Raw genomic sequence first — 27,238 nt, forward strand, 5'->3', positions numbered from 1 at the left:
AAGAGGGTGGGTGTCAGAGGTGAATTCAAGGACCCCTCCTCCTCACCCCTGCTGGCCTGTTCCAGTGCAGGCCCGGGCATCGCTGACCTGTCTTGGGGCCTCTGGCCTCTCCCTCCTTCATGCACCCGCGACATGGAGATTTTTCTAACCTATTGTTTCCAATCGTGTCATATTTTTATGCATCAATAGAAAAAGAAAATGTAAATTTCTCTGTTTGGCCTGCAAGGCTGTATATGTCCCCATCCTTGCCTCCCAGGGCAATCCCCTCTCCAGCTGCTGGCCTCTCCTTAGTGGTGGCCAGTCTCCAGCACAACTGTCCAGCACCTTCCCAGGCCAGGGCTCCTGGGCCCCGTGAGAGAGCTTTCCTGTCTCCTCGTGGTGACTGCTCAGGTGGCACAGACTCCCGCAGGGCAGGTGGGGTGAGGGCTGGCCGTCCTCTGCAGCCCAGCACCCAGCAGAGGGCCCGGCCCGTGCCTGGAGCTCAGCACCGGAGCAGGCGACGCTTCTACACCACACGTGAGAACACAGGCCCCTGAAACGGAGCGAGTCGCCTTCTTGGGTGGCACAGTATGGCTTCTCCCGGGACAAAGCCCTCAGAATTAACAAACGTGGGGATGGAGGCCCAGCCCTGCCACCGCTTTACCACGGCCCTAAGGATAAAGCCCTGATTCATCTGTACCTGTGGTTCTCTCTACAAATGGACCACTTCCTTGCTGCCCCCTCCCCATCAGAGATGCCGGAACTGAGGAACGAGCCCCAGGGAGAGGCTCCCTGCCTCCAGGTGTCTGTAAAGCCGTTTGGGAGGCACATCGCACAGGGCCCCCGCAAGGTGACACTCGGGCTACACGTGTGCTGTTACCTGTCGATTTGGGCCTGGATGGAGACCCTGAAGTGGGTAAAGAAGTGAGGGGGCCTCGAGGAGGAACTGGGGAGAGGGGCTTCTAGCTCCCAGATGCCAGGCGGGGGGGCGTGCAGCCCCCGTGGCCTGCCCCGCACGTGTCCTCACCCTCGTAGCAGTCGCGCACGGTGCCGAAGTACACGTAGTACTGGTCGTTGGTGAAGAAGAGGAGGCTGAGCCAGGAGTCGAAGGCGTAGATGGGCACGATGAAGAGGATGCGCACGATGTAGCGCTGCTCGTTGGGACAGCTGTAGCAGCGCAGGTGCATGTAGATCTGGGGGCAGAGAGGCCACGTCAGCCAGAGACGCAACTGTCGCCGCAGCACGGGAGGAGGGGCCCGGCTGAGGGGACAGGAACGAGCTTTGCTGTCTACTCTGCCACTTACTAGTTCTGTGACCAAGTTACTCAACCCTGAGCCTCAGTGTCCTCTGTAAAATGAATCAGCACGCTTCCAGCATAGGGCCGTGGTGAGCACCAAACCAAGGAGCGTGGAGAGCTTGCAGGGTGCACGGGGGGCACAAGGCTGGCCTCCCAGACACAGGGGCCACGAGACCACACCCAAGACTGTCCACATCAGAGCTAAGGACGAGGTGGGGAAACCACATTTGTAACAAGCTCCCCGGGCACCTGCACGCACAGCCAGGTTTCGGAACCTCGGGCACATGGTGCAGAGGAGGCCTTCAATCACTGTGTGTGCCCCGACCCCGTCCTTCCTAAACACCTGGTCCCGGGGGAGCTGAGTTAACACAGGCGTCCAGGTGGGCGCCTGCCCAGCCCCATCCCTTAACTGACGTCTGGCATGGAGGGAGGGACAGACGGGACTCTCGCTTCTCTGGAAGGTGGAAGCGCTTCCTGGCTGAGTGGCGGCAGTGATGTGCTCCTCCTGTGTCTCCTTTTCCCATCTGTTAAACAGAGGCAGCGCTGCCTGCCTCACTGGCAAGTTGGGAAAATGACATGTGGTTTTTAGAAAGCAGGGGAAAAAATAAAAGCTACACACGAATGCCAAGAACGGCTGCAGCCGGTCCTCAGGCCCAGCAGCCTGCGTCTCTCGTCCCAGCTCTCATGACTTCACATTTGGCCCCGGGCTCGGGAAGAAGAGAGCAAACATTCTCCATCGGCTAAGAGCCAAATGCCTTGGAAGCAATCGGGTTCTGGAAGGGACGGGGATCCCAGGGCAGCAGGCGAGGAGCTGACGGGACACAAACGGGCTCAGCCTTCCCTCTTCGCTGGGCAACCTGCAAACTTCTCCTTCCTCGGGCAGCCAAGGCATGTCTCAGCCACAGCAGCCTCCTCTGGGACGGCAAGTACAGGAGACTTGACTTCTCTCCGAGCTCTGCCACCAACCTGTATGTGACCAGGCTAGTTCCCCCGCCCTCTTCCCTCTCTGGGTCTCCATTTTCTTATCTGTGAAGCAGTCACTGACACCCACATGCTCCTGAACAGTTCCCAGGCTCCCCTGCAGCTCAGGCTGGACACATGGCCAGTTCTGGCCGTGGAAGGTAAGAAGTGACAAGTGTCATTTCTGGATTGAGATGGCTAAATGTCCAGAGTGCCTTCTCCACTTGTCCCTCCTCCCATTTGTCAGATGACAATGCCTTGAAGCTGCAAGATGCTGGAGCCACAAAATGGAACCTGACCTGCACTGGGCTGGGACGTGAGCAAGAAGTCAGCTTCCGCCTGGTGAGGCCACTGAGGTTTCGGGGTTTGTTTATTACTGCAGCCTGGCCTGGCCTAGCCTAGCCTAACTAATACTTTGTTGGCCTATAAACCTCTCAGGATCCTTCTAGAGGGCCTTTAGGGGCTCTGTGGCTTGGGGGCTCCTGACTGGCCAGGTACCTGGTGGCAGGTGATGAGCAGGGCCGTCCAAACAAAGAAGCCAGAGATGGCCTGAGCGGCAGTTGTCATCAGGAACACAGGCTGCTCCATGGCTGTGGGGCTGCCCTCGGGAATCGCAGAGACGCTGGGTGAGGCTGCCACAGTTGTGGGCGAGGCTGGATCTGGGGCCAGTCCGGCCCCCCTCACCGTCATCGTGCCCAGCGGCAGGGGGCTGCAGACCCTTGGAGTAAGTGACGAGTTGGCCTACGAGAGAGGAAATCACAATGTTAGCCTCCTTCCAGGGTGAGGGAGAGTGCTGGAAAGAATCACCCAGGTCTCTACATCCACCTTCAAAATACAACCAGACTCTGACCACAGGTCACTCTGGCCTGAGCCATCAGGCTGGTCCCAGCCCCCAGCGTGTCTCCCCTGGATTAATGGAACAGGCTCCTGACCAGTCTCTCTGCTTCTGCTTTTGCCCCTGCTGTCCAAGCCCCACACAAAAGCCATGTGAGCCGTTCCAAGACATTAGCCAGACCAGGCCCCTCCTCTGCTCAAAACTCTCCAGTAGCTGTTGCCTTCTTTGCAGTATAAGCTGCTGTCCTTAAAATGGCCCACAAGACTGCCCAATGGACTCTCCATGGCTCTCTCATCTCCCACAATCCCACCTCAATCCACCACTCCGGCCACACTGGCCTCCTCCTGCTCCCTGAACGTACCAAGCCTGCTCCTGCCACAGGGCCTTTTCACTAGCTGTCTCTCTGCCCAGACACACAGCTTGCTCCTGCACTACCTTTAGGTCTCTGCCGTGACCACCTGCTCAAACGTGGCAATGCCTCCCCCACCCCAGGCACTGCTGACCTCTTTGCTTTCTTTCTCCAGAGCACTCACTGCCATCTGCCTCCATGTGACAAACTACATTTACTCATATATTTGTTAACTGTCTGCCTCGTTCACTGGACTCAAGCTCCCCGAGGGCAGGGGCACTGTTCTGCTCACGACTAGATCTCCGGCACTTGTGCTGGGCACACCGCAGGTGCTCAGTGAACACCTGCTGGATCTGTACATCTTCACACTTCCCAGTCCAGCAAGGAGGTCATCTCCTGAGGGCGTGTGCCTTCCTTTGCTATTTCTCTCCAATTCCCCTAACGGCTGACGCCCATTCCTCACCATCCAGCTGTGCTGTTCTGGAGACTCTGTGGTCCTACCCCACTCTGTGCACCTTCAAACTGCTCATTTTTTAATTCAGCGCAGGTACCACTCTTCCTAAGAGCCTGCCCCGAGCACGCTCTCCGATCAGACATTCCTTTTTTTCTTTTTTGCTGAAAAAGATGATCCTGAGCTAACATGTATGCCAATCTTCCTCTGTTTTACACGTGGGTCATTGCCACAGCATGGCTGACAAGTGGTGTAGGTCCTCACTCAGGATCCAAACCCATGAACCCAGCCACCGAAGTGGAGCATGCCAAACTTAACCACTAGGCCACGGGGCCAGCCCCAATCAGACACTTCTATCTGTTTTACACACCTCTGTTGTTACAGGTAAAAAGAGGGTCTGTCATTTGCTTCTATGTTCTCCTCCCAAGACTGTCACTCTTTGAGGCAAGACTACATTTCCATCTCTGAATCCCCAGCACCAAGACGATTTATAACATCTACTTTATTATCTGTTGATTTTCACTCTATATTTCCAAAAGAATTTGAGGTATTTCACAGAGCAGCAGAAAAGAGAGTTGAGGAAATTGGCATAAAGGAAGATTCCGGGTGGGAAAGCAAAGATGGGAGCAGGCAGGACACAGGACAGCATTCCAGGGTCCCGCCCAGATACCCTAGCTGGACTCCCATGTCGGCCCCACAATTTCAGTACCTGTGGTAACAAATTAACAATTTCATTGAAAAGTAACCCAGAGGCCACCCAAGAAGAGCTGTCATTAGGGTTCTTGCAAGTTTACAAACAGGGACCAGTGCCAGGCTGGAGGCTGGAACCGCTTTCAAAGGGCAAAGCCACTCCCGGGAGGCTGGCCGCTCCTATACCCACGGGCATCTGAGCCCCAGGGCCTTGACGGGCATCCCTTTCAGTGCTGCCATCTGTTGACAAGCTGGTCAACACCATCCTGGGGTCACCGAGTCTCCCTGCAGCAGAGGCCTGGAAGACGAGCCTGCAAAGCGACCAGAGGAACATCTAACCGCTGAGCAAATGAGGTAACGTGGGGAATGTGGACCCTGGAAAGGGCCTGGCCAGAACTCGAGCCCCAGCTCCACCACGGCCAACCTTGGGCCCCGCACAGACTTGCCGGGCCCTAGAGGGTCTCTGCTGCTGAACCCAGAAAATGGCCAAGCCCCTAAACCTGACCATCTCAGCTGGAACCCCGAGGTCAGCCCAGACGACCTCTCACAGTCCCTTCCAAGTCTTGGCTGATACTCTCGGCCAGAACATACCGACCAATGGGCGGTCTCCCTGGGCCTTCCCGGGTTGCCCCCGGGCCCGCAGCCTGACCCCAGACGAAAAAGTTCTTCACCCACTGTCTCCCCACGCTTCCTGGCTTTGCCCTGGCCCCTCTCCAACGTCTCCGGCATCCTCTGCCCTCACCTGCACCACGTCTGCTCTTAGCTCTAAGTTTTTACCCCAGGAGAGCCCTTTACATTCTTATTTTCCTGTAAAAATAAGCGATCTCTAACACATCGACCAAGAGATGAATCTAGATTAAAAACTCGAAAGTGGAGAAGGCATCTATATAAAGAATCTCAAAAATGGAGAAGGTGTCTATATAAAGCCTGGTGGCAAGCTTTGAAAAAGAGACACAGTGACAAGTCTAAGAATAGCTCCTGTAAGTATGGTTGCAAAATTGAAAAACAGGGCCAGAAATATTTCTTAAAACAGAAGATCTGGGTTGTAGATCATCATCTTTGTCTATCATCCCAAATTAAATGAATAAACACAGGGAATTGGGGTGGGGGGGGTACTAGAGGAAGTGCAAATACTCCTAATTCTTCCCCTTCTGAGCAAGGGTGAGGAGTGTCAAAGGACATTCTGTTCTCGACTAAAGGCAATACTGAGAGGCCCCTGTGTGGACTCCCCAGTGGCAAGGGGCAAGCACTGAGCTCTGATCCTGCCCACAGGGAGGGGACACCTGCCAGCCTGTCTCTTCAGCAAGTGGAGCCTGGGAGAAGGCTCCAGGCCCAGCTTCTTCCCGGGGCTGAGCTCACTCAGACTCTAGCGCCCCTGTGAGCCCCAGAGTGACACTCAACACTCAGAGTTCTCGTACATTCCTCACACAGGTCATTTAGTTCACAAGAAGAAATCCACTCAGAGAGGGTGGGTGACTTGCCCCAAAATCAGAGCCAAGACTGAAGCCCAGGTCCTATAAACACATTGTCTCCCCATCGCCTACCAACTGGGGGCCTTGGATGAGCTGTCCCTCCCGCTCCAGAGGCTCCAAGCAGGACACAAGCACTACCACAGGCTTGGGACTCTCCTTGCAAGGAGCGGAGGCCACGACGCTGGGATGCTTCTGCAGCCGGACCCATGCGCCATGTTTCCGCGCCGGCACCCTGTGACTTACCAACCATTCGCTGTACTCTCAGGCAGCCCTCACGGTCCACAACCCATTTTCCCCAACACTAGCTCATGTGTTTCCTCACAGCAACTTTGAAGTAAGTAGCATCTTCTACATCTCAGACGTGAGGAAAGTGATGCAGATTTTGGTTTTATGGCCGCCTGGGTAGTACCAAATGATTCGAGGTTTTCATAATATCCCGTGAAAATACTTGAGGCAATGTCCTGACTAACAGACGCATGGTCCCTGGCACCCAGGAGAGGCAGGCGGTGGCGGCTCTCGAAGGCTGTCTCTGGGACTCGCCCCACTCCCAGGACCCAAGGGAGCACACAACGCTAGACCCCGCACACCTTCAGTGTGGTGGGGGCGGGCGGCTGGCCACGGGGTCCCGCCCTCTCACACTCAGGGAAGGCACCTGCCTGGGAAGGATACCTTGCCTGCTCAGGTCCCACAAACCAGCAAGATGTTGGCCCGGCACAGCCCCAGGACCCCGGAGAGGCAGGGGTAACATGGGCTGGTGCAGCCCCTTTGCTCCCCAGGGAAAGGGGCCCAGGGAAGGGCCTCCATGGCTCCCCTTTTTCAATACAATCCACACACCCCGAGGCCGGGGGGATGCACAGAGGAGGCTCAGACCCCAGAGGCTCTGGCAGCTCCCCATTATTTTCTTCACTGACTGAATGTTAAACTCCATGGCAGAGGGCCCTGAGGAGAGATGCTGGAGTCATCTTTCCAACAAAGATGTCCTGAAGCTTCCAGACGCTGTGCTGGACACTGGAAGACACAGCCTCGGCATCGAGGCGCTCACAGCTCCTCTACGTGCCTGCTCTACGGGACAGGGGTAGCCTGGAGGCCTTACCCCACTGAGAGGTGAGTGCCCAGCACTAAGGGAGCCCAGAGGCAGCATCAACTGCCTTCGCCAAGGCCGGGGAGAGGGTCAGAGAAGGCTCCAAAGTGGCAGGGACTTTGGGGCAGAGTCTTTAAGAGGCATAAGCAAGCCTCAGCTTTGAAGTCACCAAACAGGTGACAGTCCGTAGGACAAATGACCTGGCTTCCCCAACAAATTAGTGGCTTAAAATCAAAGGCAGTTGAGGGGCTGTTATAGAATAAGAGAAAATGTAAAAATAAAAGTCCTTACCAATGGAGGAAGAATAATGTTTTCAATAAATAGTGCTGGGACAACTGGACACCCAGAGGGAAAAAGATGGACCTTAACCAGAACCCTTATACCACATACAAAAATTAATTCAAAATGGATCATGGATTTAAGAGTAAAATGTAAGACTCTAAAGTCTGTAGAAGACACAGGAGAAATCTTTGAAACCCAGGCCTAGGCGAAGCCTCCTTAGACCTGACGCCAAAAGCACGACCCATGAAAGAAAAACCGATAAACTGGACTGCACAAAAAGGAGAAACAGTTGTGCTGTGACTCTGTCAAGATGAAAAGACAAGCCACATAGTGGCAGGAAATATTTGCAAGCCACATATCTGATTAACTACCTTCTAGAACATAGCAAGAATGCTCAAAGCTCAACAGTAAAAGAACAAACAATCCAATTAGAAAATGGGCAAAAGACACGAACAGACATTTTACTCAAGAAGGATTCAGGGCCAATAAGCACATGAAAAGATGCTCAACATCATTCCACCAGAGAAACACAAATGAAAGCCAAAGAGATATCACCACACACTCATAAATACAAACTGCTGACAACATCAAAGGGTGGCAAGGAGGCGGAGAAGTTGGACATCACACACATTGCTGGTGGGAATATAAAATGGTAGAGCCACTCTGGAAAACTGGAAGTTTCTTATAAAACTAACATGCACTCACCATGCAACCCAGTAATCACTCTTAGACATTTATTCTAGAGAAATGAAAACTTACGTTCACACAAAAACCTACACATGAATGTTCACAGCAGCTGTATTTGTAATCGCCAAAACCTGGAAACAATCCAGATGTCCTTCAACAGATGAAAGGTTAAACCCTGTAAACCCAGACCACGGGATACCACTCAGCACAAAAAGGAACAGACTACTGATACAGGCAGCAATGTGGATGGTGCTCGAGGACGTGTGTTTAGTGAAAATAGCTAAACCCAAAAGGTCACATACTGTCTGGCTCCATTTACACAACATTCTCAAAATGACAAATCGATAAAGATGCAGAACAGATGAGTGGTTGGCAGAGGACAAGGAACACGTGTGCACAAACACAAAGAGGGCAGCACAGGGAGTTCCCTCCAGGTGCTGAGACACTGTGGATCTTGAGTGGTGGTAGCTACGCCGGTCTACGGGTGACAAAATCGCACAGAACCACACACGTATAGACAGTGAGAAGTGAATCAGGCCTGCAGTCTGGTTAACAGCACTGTGCTAATGCCCACTCCTGGTTTAAGTGACGTAAGACGTCACCACTGGGGGATGAACAGCGCATGGCATTCTATGTACTATTTTTGCAACTTCCTGCACCTCTAATTATTTCAAAACAAAAATGTTTGTTTTGGTTTTTGTATTTCTGCTTTTTCTCCCCAAATCCCCCTAGTACATAGTTGTATATTTTAGTTGTGGGTCTTTAGTTGTAGCCAAAAATGTTTTTAAAAAGTCCATATCAGAGGCCGGCCCTGTGGCCAAGTGGTTAAAGTTCCATGCACTCCACTTCGGCAGCTTGGGTTTGCAGGTTTGGATCGAGGGTGCAGACCTACTCTACTCCTCAGCCACGCTGTGGGGGCATCCCACATACAAAATAGAGGAAGACTGGCACAGATGTTAGATTAGCGTGAAGCTTCCTCACACACACACACACACACACACACACACAAAGTCGTCATCAAGTAGAGATGCATCCTGAACTTTTTTTTTTTTTTGAGGAAGATTAGCCCTGAGCTAACTACTGCCAGTCCTCCTCTTTTTTGCTGAGGAAGCCTGGCCCTGAGCTAACATCCATGCCCATCTTCCTCTACTTTATATGTGGGAAGCCTACCACAGCATGGCGTGCCAAGCGGTGCCATGTCCGCACCGGGATCCGAACTGGCAAACCCCAGGCCGCCGAGAAGCGGAACGTGCGAACTTAACCGCTGCGCCACCGGGCTGGTCCCTCATCCTGAACTATTTAAGGGTGAAAAATAACACGATGTCTGGGATTTACTGTGTAAAAGGGGGAGAGAGAAAGATGCGACAAGATTGCAAGACATTGCTAACTGTTGAAGCTGAGTGACTGATGGGTAGAAACTCATTATACTATTTGCTCTACTTCTGTGTGTTTGAAATTTTCCACAATAACAAGCTTTAGACAGTAGAACAGCAGAATTTTCCACAAAATTTGTAATGAGATGGGCAATGACGCAGGAAATCCTATCAGACACTGACTGGTTATCTTGTAGAAAAGCAATCAAAACAACCTGTCAAACCTAACAACTGAGTTCATCACATTTTTCTTTTACAAAAAAAAACTGTTGCAAATTTGCCCACTTTTTTCTATGACCACTGGCTGTCAGATATGCTTCCCAGTGACGTTTTCAAAACGTCCTTAAACGTGTTGAATATGTCCCCCGATGAGAAAGGCACGTCATCCCAACAGTGAGAAAGGAGCTGCTCCTTGAAAGAAAGCCAGGCTAGGGCACAGCGTTCTGGGCAAGGACATTGGGGAAATCTTTCTACTGTCGCAGGATTTTGTTACCGAAAACAATGTAAGTCTGTAACTTACAAAAACTCTCATTTCTGAACTCTTAAAAACCTACGTAACAGAATTTTCTAATCTGTTTAAAAATTTCCAAAGCGAGTGGATTTTGGACTCATGTGTTAAGAACTTAAAATAAAATACCTTCCATTTAGTTTACAAAAACATCTGATTGGCAGCAGGGAGGATGGAAATGTACTAGCCAAATTTCCACAAATCCTCCACATACTCAGTGGATGGGACGGGAAAACGAGTAACCTGATTTAGAAAGCAAGCCAGTGATGCGTTTCCTGTGTGCAGCTACATGTCCCCGGCAGAACAGCCATTAAGACCAAGCAGCTAAACAAACTGAATGTCAAGCCAGACCTTCCAACTGCTCTCTCCCAGAGCGTAAACGCACAATTTCCAAAAATAATCAAGCATACAAAGCCAGAAGGTTTTTGTACCACCGAGAAAATAAAAATTTTTTTTTAATTATTACATCTTTAGTTCATCTTGTGATTTCTAATTTTGGTGTAGGTTCTAGGATGTAGGTAGTATAACAGTGAAGTGACATACGTATATAGTAACTACATCGACACCCATATATTGGGGTGCGTGCCCCAAAAGGTTTTTACTGATAGGTATGTGTGAGTAAGGAAAGCCGAAGAGCGGGGCTGCAAGCAGGGGGAAAGCCAGGCCCTGACACGCTCCCCTCTTCTCCCCAGCTCCTCTGCCTCTCTGTCCTTACACCTGTGTCGTCCAGCTGGCTCCCTCCGTCCCAGGCTGAGTCAGACAGAAAGCAGTCAAGACTCGGTCCAGCCTCTCTCCCGGTGGCCTCACACCTGTGTCCTCATTTGCACACTGCCCTGCACACTGCAAGAGGCCAGGCCACAGCCTACTTTGTCTTAGGCTCTGAGTCAGGGAAACTGAGCTGCAATCTTGGAGCCACCACCCAGCTGCAACTGGGCAGGTGACTGGATGTCTCTGAATTTGTTTCCTGGCTGCACCATGCTGTAGCCAGGGTCCTTGGGCCAAATGAGTTTAGGAATTCAGAGTTTTCAAGATTTTAGAAAGGGTTATGGTGCTGTATATGGTGTGTGTATGCTGACACCCCCAGAGGGGTCTGGGCAGTACCTCAAACCAAACACATATTATTTCCATAGAGAAACTTGAGATATTTTTAAAGACCATAATTAGTCTCACATCAATTCAGGTCAGATTTTTGCCACAAAATTAGTTTGCTGCAGACTTAGGAGGAACCTTTGGGATTTCAAGTGTTCTGGATTCCAGGAAGGTGGAGAAGGGACATGGGCCTCCACTGTCCTCCTGAGCAGCAGGAATCAGGAATCAAGTGTGGCTTATTTTTTCCCTTATTTTCAAATGTGACCACGTCCCTCCTCCTGACCTGAAATCCTCTGAGAACATGTCAGGATCTGACGGCGGGAGGTGGTCCTAACTCCTCTGCAGAGAGCCCAGGGCCCTTGGCAGCTGGGTCCCAGCCTCCCTTCCTGCCTCCTCCCCGAGTGCAGGCAACACTGGTCCCTGCACGTGTAGCCCCCAGCTCTGTGCCAATGCACCCTGCCCTGTGCCCTGGTCCCCATGGTGAATGGCAACTCCTCACATCATCCTAAACATCACAGCCTCACCCAAGGGCCAGCCCACTCCTGCCCCACTGTGGGGCAGTATGCTCAGCCACAGTATTAAAGGTCGGTTCTGACAGCGTTCCTGTCTCCCCACACCTGAGTCATCTATCTCCAGGTCTAGCACAGGGCCAGACAGAGTAGGGATTCAGAAGAGAAGAATCAATCAATCCACTGACTGAATGCCTGGCATTAATGCCACCTGCTACACACTGTCACTTAGTCCCCTCCCCACCACTGACACTTTCCAGAGCTCAACTGAAGGGCCTGGATGTTTGGCTGGAGGGAGGGATGGGCTGGGTGAGGGGAGAGGATGGAGGCTGAGTCACACTGTCTCACGTACATCTTCCGACGTGGAGAGGCCACACCAAGGAGGGCAAAAGGACTTGTTCTATGTGCTCCATCAGGACACAACCCGGTTCACCTGATGGGAGCAACACGAAGGCGAGAGTCTGCCAAGATAGAGATGTTTTTATCAACTGGAACAATCTAGCAATGTTCTGGGTGCCTCTAGAATAAGGAAGCTCCCAATCAAACAGGGCGAGAAGTCCCCTGGGGCAGGAGGAACATACAGAGGGTAGTTTACTCTTGCCTGTCTTCTTCCCAACTAGACTGCAACCCTCTGGAGGTCAGAGGTCATGTCTTACATGCAACTCTGACCCCCACAACCCATCTCAGAGCCTGGGCGTAGGTAGCACAAGGTATGCTCTGGCTGGATAAGGGAACGACCGAATGAATGTCTGCCCTTTGCAGGTCCTTCCAACTCTAAGACTGCAGCACCCTCCATCTCCACCACACTAACCCTGGGGAATGGAACATTCTCTTGGCCCCCCGCAAAAGATCTTTATGCCCACCTGCCTTGACAGTTATCACCTTCCATGACCTGTTACAGTTTGTACATGGCACATCTTCCCTGGTCTTCTACAGCATTTACCATAATTATGATTAGATTTGTTCCCTTAACACCTGTGAGCAGGGCTCCATGAGGACAAGGACTGTGTACCATGCTGAAAAAGTAGTTGCTGAATGATTGCTTTGGGGACAGAGGAAACAGCATGGACACAGGCATGGAGACAGTATGTTGACAGACACTCGGCCGAGGTGTACCCAGACAGGGTGTGCCAGATGCAGACCAGTCTGCTGTTAAAGATGGGGGTTGTGGGAGTGGGCAGTGTGGCCTGACAGACCACCCGTGGCACTCTACAGTTGACAAAGCCCTCCTGACAGCCATGTGAAGGGCTCTTGTTGCAATCAGAGCATCCAGGCAGGGGTAACAGGCCCCTGGGGAGCACCAGGATGCAGAGCCCTGCTGGGCCACCAAGCCACAGGGCTGGATGGAGCTCACCTCATGGCTCCAGAAAGCCAAGCTTCCAGGGATCATGGTCAGGCAAACCCAACTCACAAGAAAAAGGAGGAGTGCCAGTTTATGACTGTTCTCTCCACTTCCGAGCAGGGGCCCCGGGAGCCAGACCAGTAGCCAGAAGGGCGCTTGAGAGCACAGCATCAGAGTATGAGGAAGTGGGGGGGTGTTGAGTAAATTCAAACCAGGCACTGGCAAGGCCTGATGAACCACACCAAGCCCTAGACAACTCAAGTGACGCAAATGCTCGCTTCCCTCATACAGCCTCCACCCGCATCCTTCTCGAGGGAAGATGTCTTCTGGCTGACTACCCTCTGAAGATACCCATCCAGAAAAGCTACAAAACTTTGTGTAGTCACTAAACTCAGCCACCTGCCTTGGAATTTAAGTATTTCAGCAAGCATCTCACTGTCTCGCCTAGATTTTATTCTCAGAGTCATTTTTACTTCATGTTTGGGGGATACCCCACTTTTACTGCCATCCCCAGATTTCCTATTAGAAGGCTGAAGACCTCCCAGGGATGTCCACATCCTGAATCCCTAAATCTGTGAATATTTTACCTTACCTGGCAAAACGGACTTCGCAGGGATGATTTAAATTAAGGATCTTGAGATAAAGAGATTGCCCAGATTATCTGTGTCAGCCAGACATAACCAGAAGGGTCCGCAGAAGAGGGAGGCAGGAGAGTAAGAGTGCCCAGACGGCAGTGTGATGGAAGCGGAGAGATCTGAAGACGCCACGCTGCTGGCTTTGAAGATGGAGGAAAGGGCCATGAGCCAAAGAATGCAAGTAACCTCTAGAAGCTGCAGAAGGCAAGGAAACAGACTCCCCTAGAGCCTCTAGAAGGAACACAGCCCTGCCAACACCTTAGCCCAGTGAAATACCCTTTGGATTTCTGACCTCAAAACTGTAAGATGATAAATTTGCATTTTAAGTCACTACATTTCCGGCAATTTGTGACAGCAGCAGCAGGAAATTAACACTCCCAGTTTGCAGATGAGGAAACAGAGGCCGGGAGGGCTAAGGAGTTTGTCCACAGTCCCCTGGTAAAAGGCTCCACACAGTGCCCTTGCCGTATTGCTAGACAGTGGTGGGCTCTGAGTCAGACCACCTAGACTTGGCTTCCAGCCCTGCCACTTACTAGCCGTGTATCCATGGGCAAGTTCCATCACCTCGCCTTGCTTCAGCTTCCTTGTCTGTGTTGGTTGAAGGGGAGTGGGACCGCGAGATGGGAGCCTGCCCCCTCAGCAGGCATATGAGCAGGGTTGCAGCCACACCTCCCTGAGAGCGCGCTGCGAGGAATACAGTTAACAGAGGAAAGCCCTCAGAACACGGCCTAGCACTAGATAATGTTATCTATCGTGACCACTCTCCTATTTCACCCTCATTTCATCCTTCAGGCTGGGAATTCACATTACCAGCACACTCTGAGACCTAGGCCAGTCCTGTCTCTGGTTGTTTGCTCTTTTTTAAACCTTCTGAAGTCATATTTTCATTCATTAGTTTCAGATCCAAACCCTTTTGAGCTGCAGCCATGAAGTGCTCACTCGGGCAGTTGCCACATACCCGCAGGCCGAGCTAAGCTGGCATTCCATTTGCACGCACGCCTCCAGAATACTAATGCAGCCTGGGAGGGATTTTTGTTAAATACATTTTTAAAAAAAACGTTTTTAAAATATATATGGAGAAACTCCCATCTCAATGTAGCTCGCCAGGTGGAATTTGACTTGGGCACTGTTGATCTGAAATGCCACTCTGCTCCCACTTCAGCTGCCTGGGGATGACAAGAGTCCTCCTGCTCCTGGGGCGTTTGCCTCGGTGAACTTCTGGTTGGCTGCCTTTGTGGGGGAGACTGACCCACATCAGAGGAGGTCAGGAACCCACAGCCCGGGCCTCCTCCAGAGGGATTAGAGGGAAGAGCAGCCAGAGTCTGGGCAGTTCTGCCCCGCGAGCCTTTGGAAAAAGGATCACATGCCCTCCTGAGGGCCATGGTCCCCTCTCTGTCCCACTCCCCTCAATCAACACAGACAAGCAAGGCCAGCTAGCGGCTCCACATCGCTCCCCTTCTCCTGGGGCCTAGTTCCCACAAATCTCAACCAGGAAAGAAAAGTTATCCCATCGTGTGTCTGTCCTGCACTTGTGGGGGCAGGGGCAGAAATAAAAGGGAACAACAAAGTAATCCAAATCCTTCAGAGAGGCCTTGCTTAATTCAGCCTTGTCATTAAGCCTTTTAATTTATTAATACATACTAAGCCAAATCTTGATCATCTCAGTTTTCTCCCAAACTAAGAACCAAGGGGCCAAGCTCAGCCTCTTTAGCTGGATTTTGTGTCCCTCCAAATGTGACCCTTTCCAGCCAGCTAAACCCCACCCAGCACTGAGCACACAGGTCCCCTTCAGATGCAGCATCCTGAAGCTCAACAGTCCCCTGCCCCGTGGGAGCAGGCTGTCTAACCCGCATGAGCCCTGGGACCCCTGCAGCAAGAAGCCCGGCTGCAGCCACGGTGACCTCAGGGAGAAATCCCAACCCGAATTTCATTCGCGCAAATAATGAGTGGGCTGAGCCAGCCTTCCACCCCAGGTGTACCCCAACGATTGCAGGTGTCCCACAGACAAAAACAAGGCATTTCATAGCAGCCCTGTTATCACAGCAAAAGGCTAGCCACAACCCACACGCCCATCCTCAGGAGAATGGATAAACAGTGATCTATTCAAACAGCGGACTCCTAGGCAGCAGTGACAGAGAGCAAGGACCTCTGTACACACATGGGCCAATTCACTGAGTATTTTCTGCATGATTCCATTTACGGGAAGGTCAAAACCAGTCAACAGTGATGAGGTGTGAGTAGTGGTCACTCAGGGAGGAGGCCCTGGGGAGCCCCCTGGGGTCCCAGGAATGTTCTGCAGCTTGATCTGGAGAGTGGTTTATATGGATACTTACAGAAGTAAAACCCATTGTGTGGCACATCTAAGACTAGTGTACTTTGCTGTCGTAAGTTAAACTCCTTAAAAAGTTTAAAAGTATAAAGATATACCTTTGAGCCCCTTCTATGTGCTAAGTCTACAGAGTATCTCAGACAAGACTAACCCTTTAAGCACTTATAGTGGAGTAGGGAAGAAAGTAAGCTCAAATAATACCTGGGGCCGGCCGGGTGTGCAGCGATTAAGTGTGCACGTTCTGCTTCGGCGGCCAGGGTTTCACCGGTTCGGATCCCGGGTACGGACATGGCACCGCTTGGCAGGCCACGCTGTGGCAGGCGTCCCAGATATAAAGTAGAGGAAGATGGGCATGGATGTTAGCTCAGGGCCAGTCTTCCTCAGCAAAAAGAGGAGGATTGGCAGCAGTTAGCTCAGGGCTAATCTTCCTCAAAAACAAAAAACAGGCTGTCTGTGGTCAGTGGGACAGGTAATGAGAGTGGGCCAAGGGTATCAGTATTATCGGGATTTGGAGGAAGTGACAGAATCATCTGATTAAATGCAGTTTTGGAGGCAGCCAGACCTGTGTTCCAGTCCTACCTCTCTTTGTGCGGCCTGGACGCGATGTCTGCCTGGCCTCTTCATCTGTAAGGGGGCATCACAGCAGCTGAGCTCAGGGGTCCTCGAGAGGATGCAAGGAAAGAATGCACACAGACACTCAGGCACGAGGCTGCTGTTGTCCTGCTGCGAGGCGGGGCCTGCCTGTGCCAGGCACTGGGGTTCACAGATGTCAAACAGGCCCTGCCCCCTCCAGCTTCCAGCCCCACCATTCACCCACTCAGCAAACAGCTAACAATCCAGGGGCTGTGTGCATGACACGGATTTTGCCCTAAAGGAGTCGGCAGCCCGGGTGGGGGATCAGACACCTAGGACACAATGTAAAAAGCCTTAAGTGCCAGCCAAGAGGAACAGATAAAGAAGTAGGGGAGGTCAGAGGGCCGGCAGGGCCGGAAACTGAGCTGGGTCTTGAAAGGCAGATAGGACTTGGGCATACAGAGACCACCAGGGAGGGAAAGGCAGGCAGGCAGGCAGAGGGGACGGCGTGAGCAAAGGCCTGCAGGTGGGACATCATGGAGGCAAGAGTGACTAGTCAAGAGTGGCTCAAGAAGAGGCCTCAAAAAGAGGGCCTGGGACAGGGACTTTATCTTTGTGTCAGGAGGTAAGCCCCTGAAGGTTTCAGAGGTCAGAAAGTGAGCATATCAGAGAAGGGATTTAAGATGACAAGTCCGCCAAGAGCAGTGTTTTGGAGGGGCCGTGGGGGAGCGCCTACATCTCTCCAGGGCTGGGGCTGGGGGTCGGATTTACCAAGAAACACCCCAACCCTCACACCCAGCCCCTTTGAGAGACCCAAGCACATATTTCCGCTCGGACAGTGGTCAGGGGCCTGAGTGAAGCTGGAGGGTCTTGAGCGGGTGGCCAGAGTCTTGATCTTCCTGCGCTGGACTAGAGGTGGGGATACACTTCTTCTGGTTCTTATTTCACTTTATTTAATTTTTCTGAAAACAGCCCTATGTCCACATGATTCGGCACTCCAAAGGAATGAAGGGTCTGCAGTGAATGTCCCAGCACCAGCCCGTCCCAGAGGCCCCACAACCACCAACTTCTTGTGACTCCCCAGAGGCCCTGTGTACACACACGAGCAAATGCTCACGTGATTTTCCTGTACTTCTACACAGAGTGGGGCACAGCAGGCACACGGCCCTGCGCCCGCTTCTTTCACAGCAATCCATCTGGGTGACCACTCCACATCCATGCGTGGAGTCTCCCTCATATTTTTTATGGCTGCACAGTATTCCACAGCTCAGAGGGACCATAATTTGTCCCTGGCCCCCTACTGACGAACAGTCAGGCTGCTTCTAATGTTTTGCTATTACAAATGAAGCAGCAGGGACTAACCTGCAGATACCTCCTTCCGTGTACACACTAGTGCATCTGCGGGGCAAGTTGCTGGAAGTGCAGCTGTGGCCAAAGTGTGCAAGCATCTCTAATTTTGCAAACATTGCTGGACAGACAGGATACATCTGAATTGCTCATCTAAGAAATAAGCCAAATTGTTGGGAAAAATACTGACACACTGTAGTTTTAAGGGTGCCCAGACAAAGAAACAGTAGAGAAAAGCCCCATTTTCAGCAGAGCGCTGCATCAGGAGATGGTTCTGGACCCCGATTAGCCCCAACTTCCCCAGTGCCCTGGTCCGTGAACTTGCATTTCCTCACCTGTAAGAGAAGGGCCAGACTGCCTCAGCCCCTCAGCCCTTCCCAGCACAGACGGGCTCTGACGCCCTGGTCCCAGGGCAGGAGGAAGAGTGGACAGTGACTGGAGTCACCATGACACCCAGCCATAATTGGTCTCCCTGGGCAAAGGTGCCAGGGCCCAGGGGAGGAGCAGGCGGGCCACAGAGTGTGCACTAGAAGCAGGCCTGGCGGGGAGGGGGTGGGAGTGGAGAGCCCAAGAGGGTCAAGTGCCTCCAGGCTGACCATCCCATATGAGTGATAAGCACCTCCTGCCGCTTCCGCCGCACAAGCTGTAGGGACACCACAGCCAGGCAAGACACTCAAGCACCACGACAATCACTGCTGTGTCCATATGTTACGTAACATGTGAGCCTGACAGTAATGGCTACCTAAACCTCACTCTTCAAGCAGGTGGCTGGCGGAGGATGGAGGCAGGTCTCTGGATCCCTAGTGTCCTCCCTGTGAGTGAGGACAGCTGGGCAAATGCAGCAAGCAGGGGGCGGGGCTTCCTCCCACCTCCACAAATCCAGCCCATCTACTGAGAAGTGTGAATGAAAGAAATGGTCTTCTGCCCCCCACCGAGTGGAAGACACCTCTCAGCACACCAACGCCAGTGCTGGAGAGGAAGCACCGTCGCCAGCCTTCCCGTCCCCCAGCCCAGGCTCCTCTCCGACAGTCTGGGAGGGACAGGAACTCCTGTCAATCAAGTCATACTTAAACGCACTGAGGCTGTTGCTATTAAACGTTTTCTAACCAATGCACAGTGCATCAACCTTTCTTTGTAAAGCAAATTATGTACTATTTTGGTAAACCTAGATTCTCACACCTCCTATTTGTTCAAAACTCCTGGACAAACTCATGTAGAATACTTCCCCCTCCTAGAGGTGAGGCTGCGACCTCAAATGCCCCAGGAGAGCTCGCGTGGCCTCTGATCCTCTGATCCCCGTGTCTCATGCTTCTGTGGGTGCTCGAGGTGGTCCCACTACCTGGAAAGCCTTCCCCGCCTCCCCCTTGCCAACCTCCACTGTCCATCAGCACCCCCAGCTCAGCCTCCCTTCCCCCAGGGAGCCTTGGCTCCTCAGCCCACCGCAGGCAGAGCAGACTGCTGCCTCCTGGGGCCCCTACAGCTTCGACCTGATCATCTATTATGCACTTTCTAAGACTAAGCATCAGTTCCATCTGCTGGACCTCCCCATGGGACTACAGGCTCTCTGAGGGCACAGCTCTCCTGCGGGGCCACTCAAAGCAGCGAAGGCGCAGGTTTCGAAATCAAAAACCTGGGTGCTTCCTTCTACCACATCTTAGGCAAAGTCCTCCTTCTGAGTCTCAGTCTATCCATCTACAAAAAAACGCAGGATAATTCCAATGTTCCAGGGCTGTTGAGAAGATTAACCGAAACAATGTATATAAGATGTAATTCGCAAACTGCAAAGCCCTACATCAATTCCAGTGAGGATTAGTAATATTACTATCAATTAGTATGTTAGTATTAATTAATATTAATATCCTCATAAACATCCCTCCCCCAACAGCTATCAAAATGATTACCGATGGAATTCAGATTCCCTGTTCATTCTAGATGGAATAAAAAACACAGGTGCTAGAGGTGGAGACCAGAAGCCTCTGCCAGTGGCTACAGCAACAGCAGCCATGGGGTTAGTTATTTTTTCTTTGGAGCTTTCCTGTAAATGATGACCCAGAGGGCTGTCGGGGACAGCACCGCCAGCAGAGTGGAGGTTCTCAGCCACCTGCCAGCAGGACAGGGCCTCCCTGGGTGCATGCAGGCTTCCACAGGGGCTGGAGCAGGAAAAAAACAAAGGTACCAAACTCCACACATGTCCTCCAGGGTGGGGAGGCCATCTGATCTGAAAATCTTTCAGGGTAACAGATGCAGTAACTTCCAGAGTGGAGAGGTCTCACTCCACTCCCTTGGTGGGGGTAGAGGACAGCCATCCTGCGACCACCTACGCCCCGCAGGTACAAGGTCCACAGATCAAGGCTCCCCAGAGAGGAGACTGGAGTCTCCAGGAGGATCACCAAACAGATTACAGGGTGGAAAAGGAGAGAGAGAGAGAGAGAGAGAGAGACAGACAGACAGACAGACACACACACACACACACACACACACACACACACACACACCCCATCTCCATCCATCTTCAAGTGTTGGTGAAGACCTGCTAGTGGAAAAGGACACACACACACACACACACACACACACACACACACACACCCTTCTCCATCCATCTTCAAGTGTTGGTGAAGACCTGCTCTCCCTCCAAAACAGAAACCAGGCCCTCCTCTTGGGGGGCTCAAGGCTTTCTAGCCTGGGACCTCACCTAAGCCTTGTGGCACCAGGAGGTGGGCAAAGGGGTAAGGGAAGCCCCATCACCAAGTTCTCTGACCGCGCAGTGCCCTGTCTGCTGCTCACGCTTGAGTGCCATCCAGCAAAAAGCCTGGGGGCCTCATCTTTCCTGCAGAACTTGAAACATAGCATCAGGGGCTCTGTTTCAGAACTTCTCTGACGCTTTTATATCTATGGCTAACTTTTTAATTTCACGGGTAAGCACTTATGACCTGGTATTATGAGAACAATGAGATAACTCAGGACTATACCTAGAAAGAAAATACACCCAAACCTCAACAGTGATTACTTCTTGGTTATGAAATTTGGGGAGATTTTTATTCTTATCCTCCAATCTTTCCTGTATTCCTAGTTCACTATAATCAGCAGAGAAGCCTATTGTTTTTGAACGGCTGAAACACTGAGATCAACACTGTAAACTTTCCATTAAATATTCACTTAGTTGTGTGTGACTTTTTAAAACGGTAGAGCTGGAAGTGACGCAGGTTGGACACAAAGGTTTTCTGGGTGGGATCTTCCCTCTCTGGCTTCCGCCCCAGAGGAGACGGAAAAGGAGGTGACTGTGGGGCTTCCTGCCTCCCAGGGCAGGCCTGGGACCTCTCAGACCATGGAACGGAGCCTGCCCTTGGGCAGACCCAAGGCTGTTTCACGTGCCCTGTCAGCTCCTGACAACAGCTCAGTTCTAATAACCAATCCTGTTCTGATCGGCCTTAATATCTGTCACCTCTTGAGAATAATTCCAGCTTTATCCTGAGTGGCAATGACATTAACCCATCCAACTGTTCATTTGTTTAGTCAAAAACTATTTCAGCACTTACTCTGTGTAAGACATCATCCCAGACGCTGAGCCATCACTAACCCAAGACTGGAAAAACAGCCAACCAGAGGCCACGCGTCATCCCTCCACGTTCTGCCCAAGCATAGGGTTTCAGGCGCGGACGCTAAAACGGCAGCAGACAGGAATGCGAACAAATGCTGCTGGCGTGTGCAGCCTAATTCCAGCGCCCCCTCCCAGTCCTTAGGCAAAGGAGGGTGGGAGAATGAGTCCCTGCTGGGAATGCTGGCAGCTTGGCTGCACTGCACTCAGGTCCCTGCATCACATCCCACTCGGCAGAGGTGGACGCGATGGGGAGCGAACATGAGAAAACTCCAAACGTGGCAACCACCCCATTCTTTTCTCCACATCACCCTCCCACTTTACTTCTCCCCCTTCCTGTCCTCTCTGAGGCCAAGAAGGTCACATTTGATTAGCATTTATCGAGGGCCTATCAGATGCTGAGCCCCAGTGCCAAACAATTTTATAGACGAGAACGCAGACCTCTGCTTTGCACATGCTGTTCCTCTGCCTGGAACTCACTTTCTCTCCTTATACATGGTGAAAGATTACGTGTCACCCACCTCTCCGAGAAGTGCCTGCCCAGGCAGGAATGCCTGAATATTCCCTCAGAGCACCCATGACAACAGCAGCTGCTGCTGTGCTTGCTGTCTCTCTCCCCCGCTGGACTCAGCTCTGAGGGCAGCTTCCCACGCATGGCCCAGCATGCACACGGCCCGGCATGCACACGGCCCGGGATGCAGACGTGCAACACCTCTTCTGTGAATAAATTACACGGCCTGTAAGGTAATAACAGAAGCCAGTGTTTACTGAGCACGTGCTGCGTGCCAAGCGCTGTGCCCAGTTCCATGCCAACATCAGGTCACGATCCACGACCTGCGTGGTTGCTGCACTATTATTACTCCCATTTTACAGATGAAGGAAATGGCGTCATTTCCCTCTATTTTTAAAGAATGGAAATTAGAACCTGGTAAGCAACTTGCCCAAGGCCACAGGACTAACAAAGGAGTGAGGATCTCCAATTCTCTCTCCAGGTCACCAGGACGGCTCAGCATCTCATCTCCCTCTGTCTCCGTGCCCAAAGGGTGATTTCTTTCTCCTGTGCTGCCAGTGACCATTTCTGTACCCCTCCTGAGTTCTCGGCCTCCTCCGTGAAGGCACACAACTCAGCAGACCTCTCCGACTCCTCCCTCACAGCCTACACCCGTCAGCTCCCACACCTGATATGGACCCCCTCAGCTGGGCTTCAGCAGAGGTCTTTTACAAAGACCCCCTAGTCTTTCAGCCCCAAGGCCCAGCGACAAGAGCAGTGGTGTGAACACTGGCCGCAGCCACCCAACTAAGCAGGGAGGCAGAGAAGGTACTCCTCCTCGCTCAACTCACACGTGGGATCTGTAGTTAAACCCAGCTTCCGGGCCCCAAGTCCTGCTCTGTCCCCACTCCCCTCTACTGTATTTAAAGAGCTGATGAGCATGGGGGCACCCTGATGATGGACAGCCTCCCAGTTCATGACTGGGAAAGGGAGCCGCCCACATCCATCCCAGACCTATGGCATGAGACGTCAGCGAGGACCCGTGAGAACTGGGAGAGCCAGAACTTCAGTTCCAGCTCAGTGGAGCCAATTCACACCGGCCACAGAAGCCAGTTTGACAGCAGATACCATTACAATAGCGGACTCCAGAGGCCTGTCCTGAGTCACACAGGGTGGTCAAGACCAGAAGCTGCTAGAAGAAAAGGGAAAGGCAAGAGGGACTAAAAGGATGCCAGCGACCTGAGGAGCGAAGGAGAGGGAAGCCGGTTTCTTGGAGTTATCTGTGGGGATAAAGGAAGGAGGATAAGAGGAGATCGTGCCGTCTTGTAACACACGGCCTAGGATGTCACTTCCTTTTTGAAACCTTCAGGGGCCCCTGTTGACCACACCGGGATCAAAATCAAACTCCTTAGCAGGGCCCTCAAAGGTCTTCATGTGCAGGCCCTCTGCAGCCACGTCTGGAGACGAGGTAGTTGAGGCCTCCAGCCCCCTGCCCATGAGCTCCTCTACCTAGAACGCCCCCTTCCTCCTTGGGCCGGGCACTCCTGGCCCTTCAAGGTTCAGGACATTTTGTTTCCAGGACGACTTCTGGCACATCCTAGGGTTAGTGAGGGAAGAGCACAGGCTCTGAGGGCAGACCAGCTGGTTCAGAGCTCAGCTCCACCGACGAGCATGGCTTTATCCTCCTGGGCTGCCTCCTCGACAAAGCGTGAAGGTAACCGCTCCCACCTCCCTGGGTGATGGGAGGATGAAATGCAGCAATTCATGAAAGCGCTTTGAACTGTGCCTGGCACACAGTAAGTGCTTAATAAACGAGCTGTTGTTCCTATTGTCCTCCGGCCCCTTTGGGGCCTCTGTTTCGACCACAAGTAGAGCACTGTCTCACATATTTCTTCTACGCTGGACTCTCTCAGCGAACCATACCTTTTAGAGGCACGACCCACGACTCAGGCCTCTCCTCCCCAAGGCCTAGCATGGTGCCAGGCACACAGTAGGTCTTCAGTAAGTGCTTACCACCCGTGAAATTCCTGCGGCAGACCCCACACAGAGCTCTCCCAAGGCCCAACTGCTGGCCTTCCACAACTCACACAGCAAATCCCCACTCTAGAGGCCCCGCAGAGCAAGAAGGGCATTTGCTGTTACTCAGTTTCAAAACAATAAAGGGTTGTGCTCTGCCTCACGGAGGCTGTTTCCACTCCAGGGAAAGTGGGAATTTACGGGGAGAAATGAGCACAGCGGGGACTGGAAATAGCACTGAGCCCCTCTTGGGGAGAGAGCTGGGCCAGCCTGCCAGAAACCAAGAGCAAAACCTCAAAGGCAGAGGGGAAGAAAAGAGGCTCCAGACAGAAGCCTGCGCTGCACAGAACTCGGCCAGCACGAGTGAACTAGGACAGGAGATCACCCACCCGCATCCTGCCCTGCAGCTCCTCTTCCCACCCACTTGGAGAGCTTTAGAAGGGGGTCCTGGTATAACTCACGACCACATGGGAGCGACTTACAACACATCTAGAGCCCCAAGGGCTGTACAAAGGCACCGCAGCTTGCTGGTGGTTCTGGCGGGTGAGGGATTCACAGCGCCTTCTCCACCCACACTGGCTCTCGGGGTCCCCTGTCTGCACTGGGGTCACCATCTAGGTCCATCTCCCCAGTGGACTGGGAGCCCCTAGAGGCTGGGCACTACAGCCCATTCATCTTCAGACTTTTGTGCCCCTAGACTGGCGCCTGGTATGTAGTAGATGCTCAGTAAGTTACAAGGCAGCAAGATCCAGCAGCAAGAGGGCCTGGTCCAAGGATGACTCCATCCAGGCCCGCCAGGTACCACGGACAACCAAGTCATGTATTCCCTCTGGGTCTCAGCTCCCTCGTTTGCAATTAAGGGTAACAACAGTCTCTTACTCACACGGCCACTGAGAAAAATAACTAGGAAAATATATGTGGACAGCATCAAAGCATCAGACGGATGCCAGTCATCCTTCAAGCTTCAGCTCAGCCATCCCCTTGTGTCAGTCCTTTCTGCTGGCCACGTTCCCCCTCTCCCAGCACTGAACCCACTCTGCACTTCCTTTATTTTACATTTTTCACATCATCGTTATTACTTGTTTTCAAGTTTGACTTCCCCATCGACCTGCGAACTCGTGGATGCCAGGGGCATCATGAGTTTGTGTCCAAGGCCTGACAAAACAGGCATGCAGGCCTGGCTGTTGGGGCCCTCCCAACCCACGGTTCCAGCTCTGATACACAAAGCACCCTCCGACAAGATGTCCCCAGGTGCAGAGCCGAGGGGGCCCAGCTAGCATGCCGAAAAGGAAGGGATGCTGCAAGCAAAACCCGTGAAGGAAGTCACACCTGAGACTGCGCAGCCTGTGCAGGTGCAGGTGAGCTTGTTTGCCTGACGACTCCAGGGCCTCCAGGGCACAGATTGCTGCTTCTCGCCTTACATAAAGCACCCGGCAGACAGATAAATAATTCATGGACTTCACCTCACACACAGGTATCGGGCATGCAAACACCTGCTTTGCCCCGACAGTGCCCTGAGTGTGTGTGTGTGTGTGTGTGTGTGTAATGTCCGTAATGTCCGGCCTCGCACAAGCCCAGAGGGGATATGGATCAGGAATAGATACTTGAGCCCACCTCCAAACCCCATTACCTTGCCATAGCCTGGAGTCAACCAGCACTAGATCCAGAGCACTGTGGCCAGGGAGGAAATGTACAACCCAGAGGATGGATACACACACCCTACACCAGACTCTGTAGTCCCCTTCCAGGCAAACAGCCTTGGAGCCCCAGGTTCCCGTCAGTGCCCCTCCAAACAGCTGACCTGTAAGGCAAGGCGGGTACACCCTCCCTGCAGGCATCCCCGAAGGCCTCTCCAGGCCAACCGCCCTCCCAGATCACAGCCACCGCACAGCACAGGGCACGGACGCTTCCCCCACCGCCTCGGCCGCCGTGCCAGGCGCCAGCACACCCACCGGGCGCACACAATCCTACTTGCAGAGGCCCTATCCAGCCGCCTCCCCTCGCCCCAGCCACCCCCACAGGCAGGTCCGATTACACTCCAGGCGCGGTCCCCGCCACGTTGGCGAGGAGGGGGCCAGGGCACACCCACGGGCGGCCCTGCGACCCTGCAGGGCGGGGAGGGGACGCAAGGAGGGACGGGCGCCGCGGCGGATGCTCCCTCCCTGCCCGGCCAGGCCGCCCGCCTCTGTCCCCTCCCCGCCCGGGGTCTGGGGGCCGACGCTACCCGCGGGGCGACCCCGCGCAGGCTTCCCCCAAACGGAGCAGCCCCCGGCCCCGGGAGCCCGCACCACCCCCCTCAGGCCTGCGGCGCGAGGCCGCCTGGGCGGGGTACCTCAGGAGCCCATGGCCGCGGCGGCGGCGGCGGCGTGTGGGCGACGCGCGGCGGCCGGCCTCTGCGGGCGGGGCGGGCGGGCGGCGCCGATGCCCCGGTGTCTCGCCGCCGCCGGCGCGTCCCGGGCCCAGCGGAGTGCCGCCGCGGCGCGCCTGCGCACTGAGCGCGCCGCCGGGGAGGGCGGGGCGGCGAGGGCGCCGCTGAGATCACCCGCCCGGCCTTAAAGGGACCGCGCCCCGAACCAAGGTCTCCACCGGGTGGTGGGGGCGACCTCGGTTCTCCCGCCGCTCACAGACAGGCCAAGAGTCGCCTCCCCTCCATGCATCCGACCGCTGCAACCCTGCGCACCGCAGAGCTTCCTGGGGTGCACGGACAGAGACGGGGCTCCACGTTCTCTTCCAGACACTCGCCGGCTATCGGGCGCTTCACTTCTCTTAACCCTAATTTCCTCCATTCGGGCCTATTTTGAAGATGAAACAATATATAATGGCTATTTATCGAGTGAAGGATGCATGTGGAATCGTGGAATTAATTTATACTGAAGTCCTGTGTGCAATTAGGCGAGATGAAATTGAAAGGCTTTTTCTTTCCGCTCCACTTAGCGGCGCTTCTTTCTTGCCCCACCTCGCTCTGGGCGCTCTGGACGGCCTGACTAGCAAAATTCTTGATATAGCATTCAAGCCGCCTAGCGCAGTGCTGTTTGCCAGGTCCACGCCTTACCCAGGTTAACTGAAAACCAAAAAATCCAATCAAGTTCTGACGTTGATGTGCTCAACATCTCCAAATTTATTTATATCGCCAGCCCAGACTCGTCCCCTGAACTGTCTACTCAATACCTCGTACTTGAGGTCCAATAGGCATCTCAAAGTAAACGTGCCCACAACTGAACGCACTTCCCCTCTCAAACATATCCAAACCTGTGCCCTCACAGCCTCCTCCCAACAGCGGTTGGCAACTCCATCCGTCCCGCATCCGGGCCAGAACTCCTAGTCATCCGTGAATCACTCCTCCCTCACC

General features: G+C 53.1%; 1 protein-coding gene across 6 annotated transcripts in view; it reads right to left on the bottom strand.

Moving 5' to 3' along the window:
- The window catches only part of TMEM184B (transmembrane protein 184B), a 46,987-nt gene extending 20,611 nt beyond the window's left edge, over positions 1-26,376 (bottom strand). For 2 of the 6 annotated variants that reach the window (XM_070599745.1, XM_070599741.1), the window contains exons 1-3: positions 21,905-22,212; positions 2,735-2,977; positions 1,007-1,172 (exon numbers count right to left, since the gene is read on the bottom strand). In XM_070599745.1, coding sequence (XP_070455846.1) covers positions 1,007-1,172; positions 2,735-2,926 — 358 coding nt within the window. In that variant the 5' untranslated portion in view covers positions 2,927-2,977; positions 21,905-22,212. Of the gene's footprint in view, positions 1-1,006; positions 1,173-2,734; positions 2,978-16,447; positions 16,774-21,904; positions 22,213-26,221 lie in introns of those variants that run through there. The other 4 variants (XM_070599742.1, XM_070599740.1, XM_070599739.1 and 1 more) reach the window with 4 other exon arrangements.
- Positions 26,377-27,238: the final 862 nt, after the last annotated feature.

This window comes from Equus przewalskii, chromosome 29 (genome assembly GCF_037783145.1).
Source record: "Equus przewalskii isolate Varuska chromosome 29, EquPr2, whole genome shotgun sequence".
NCBI classification, from domain to species: Eukaryota; Metazoa; Chordata; class Mammalia; order Perissodactyla; family Equidae; genus Equus; species Equus przewalskii.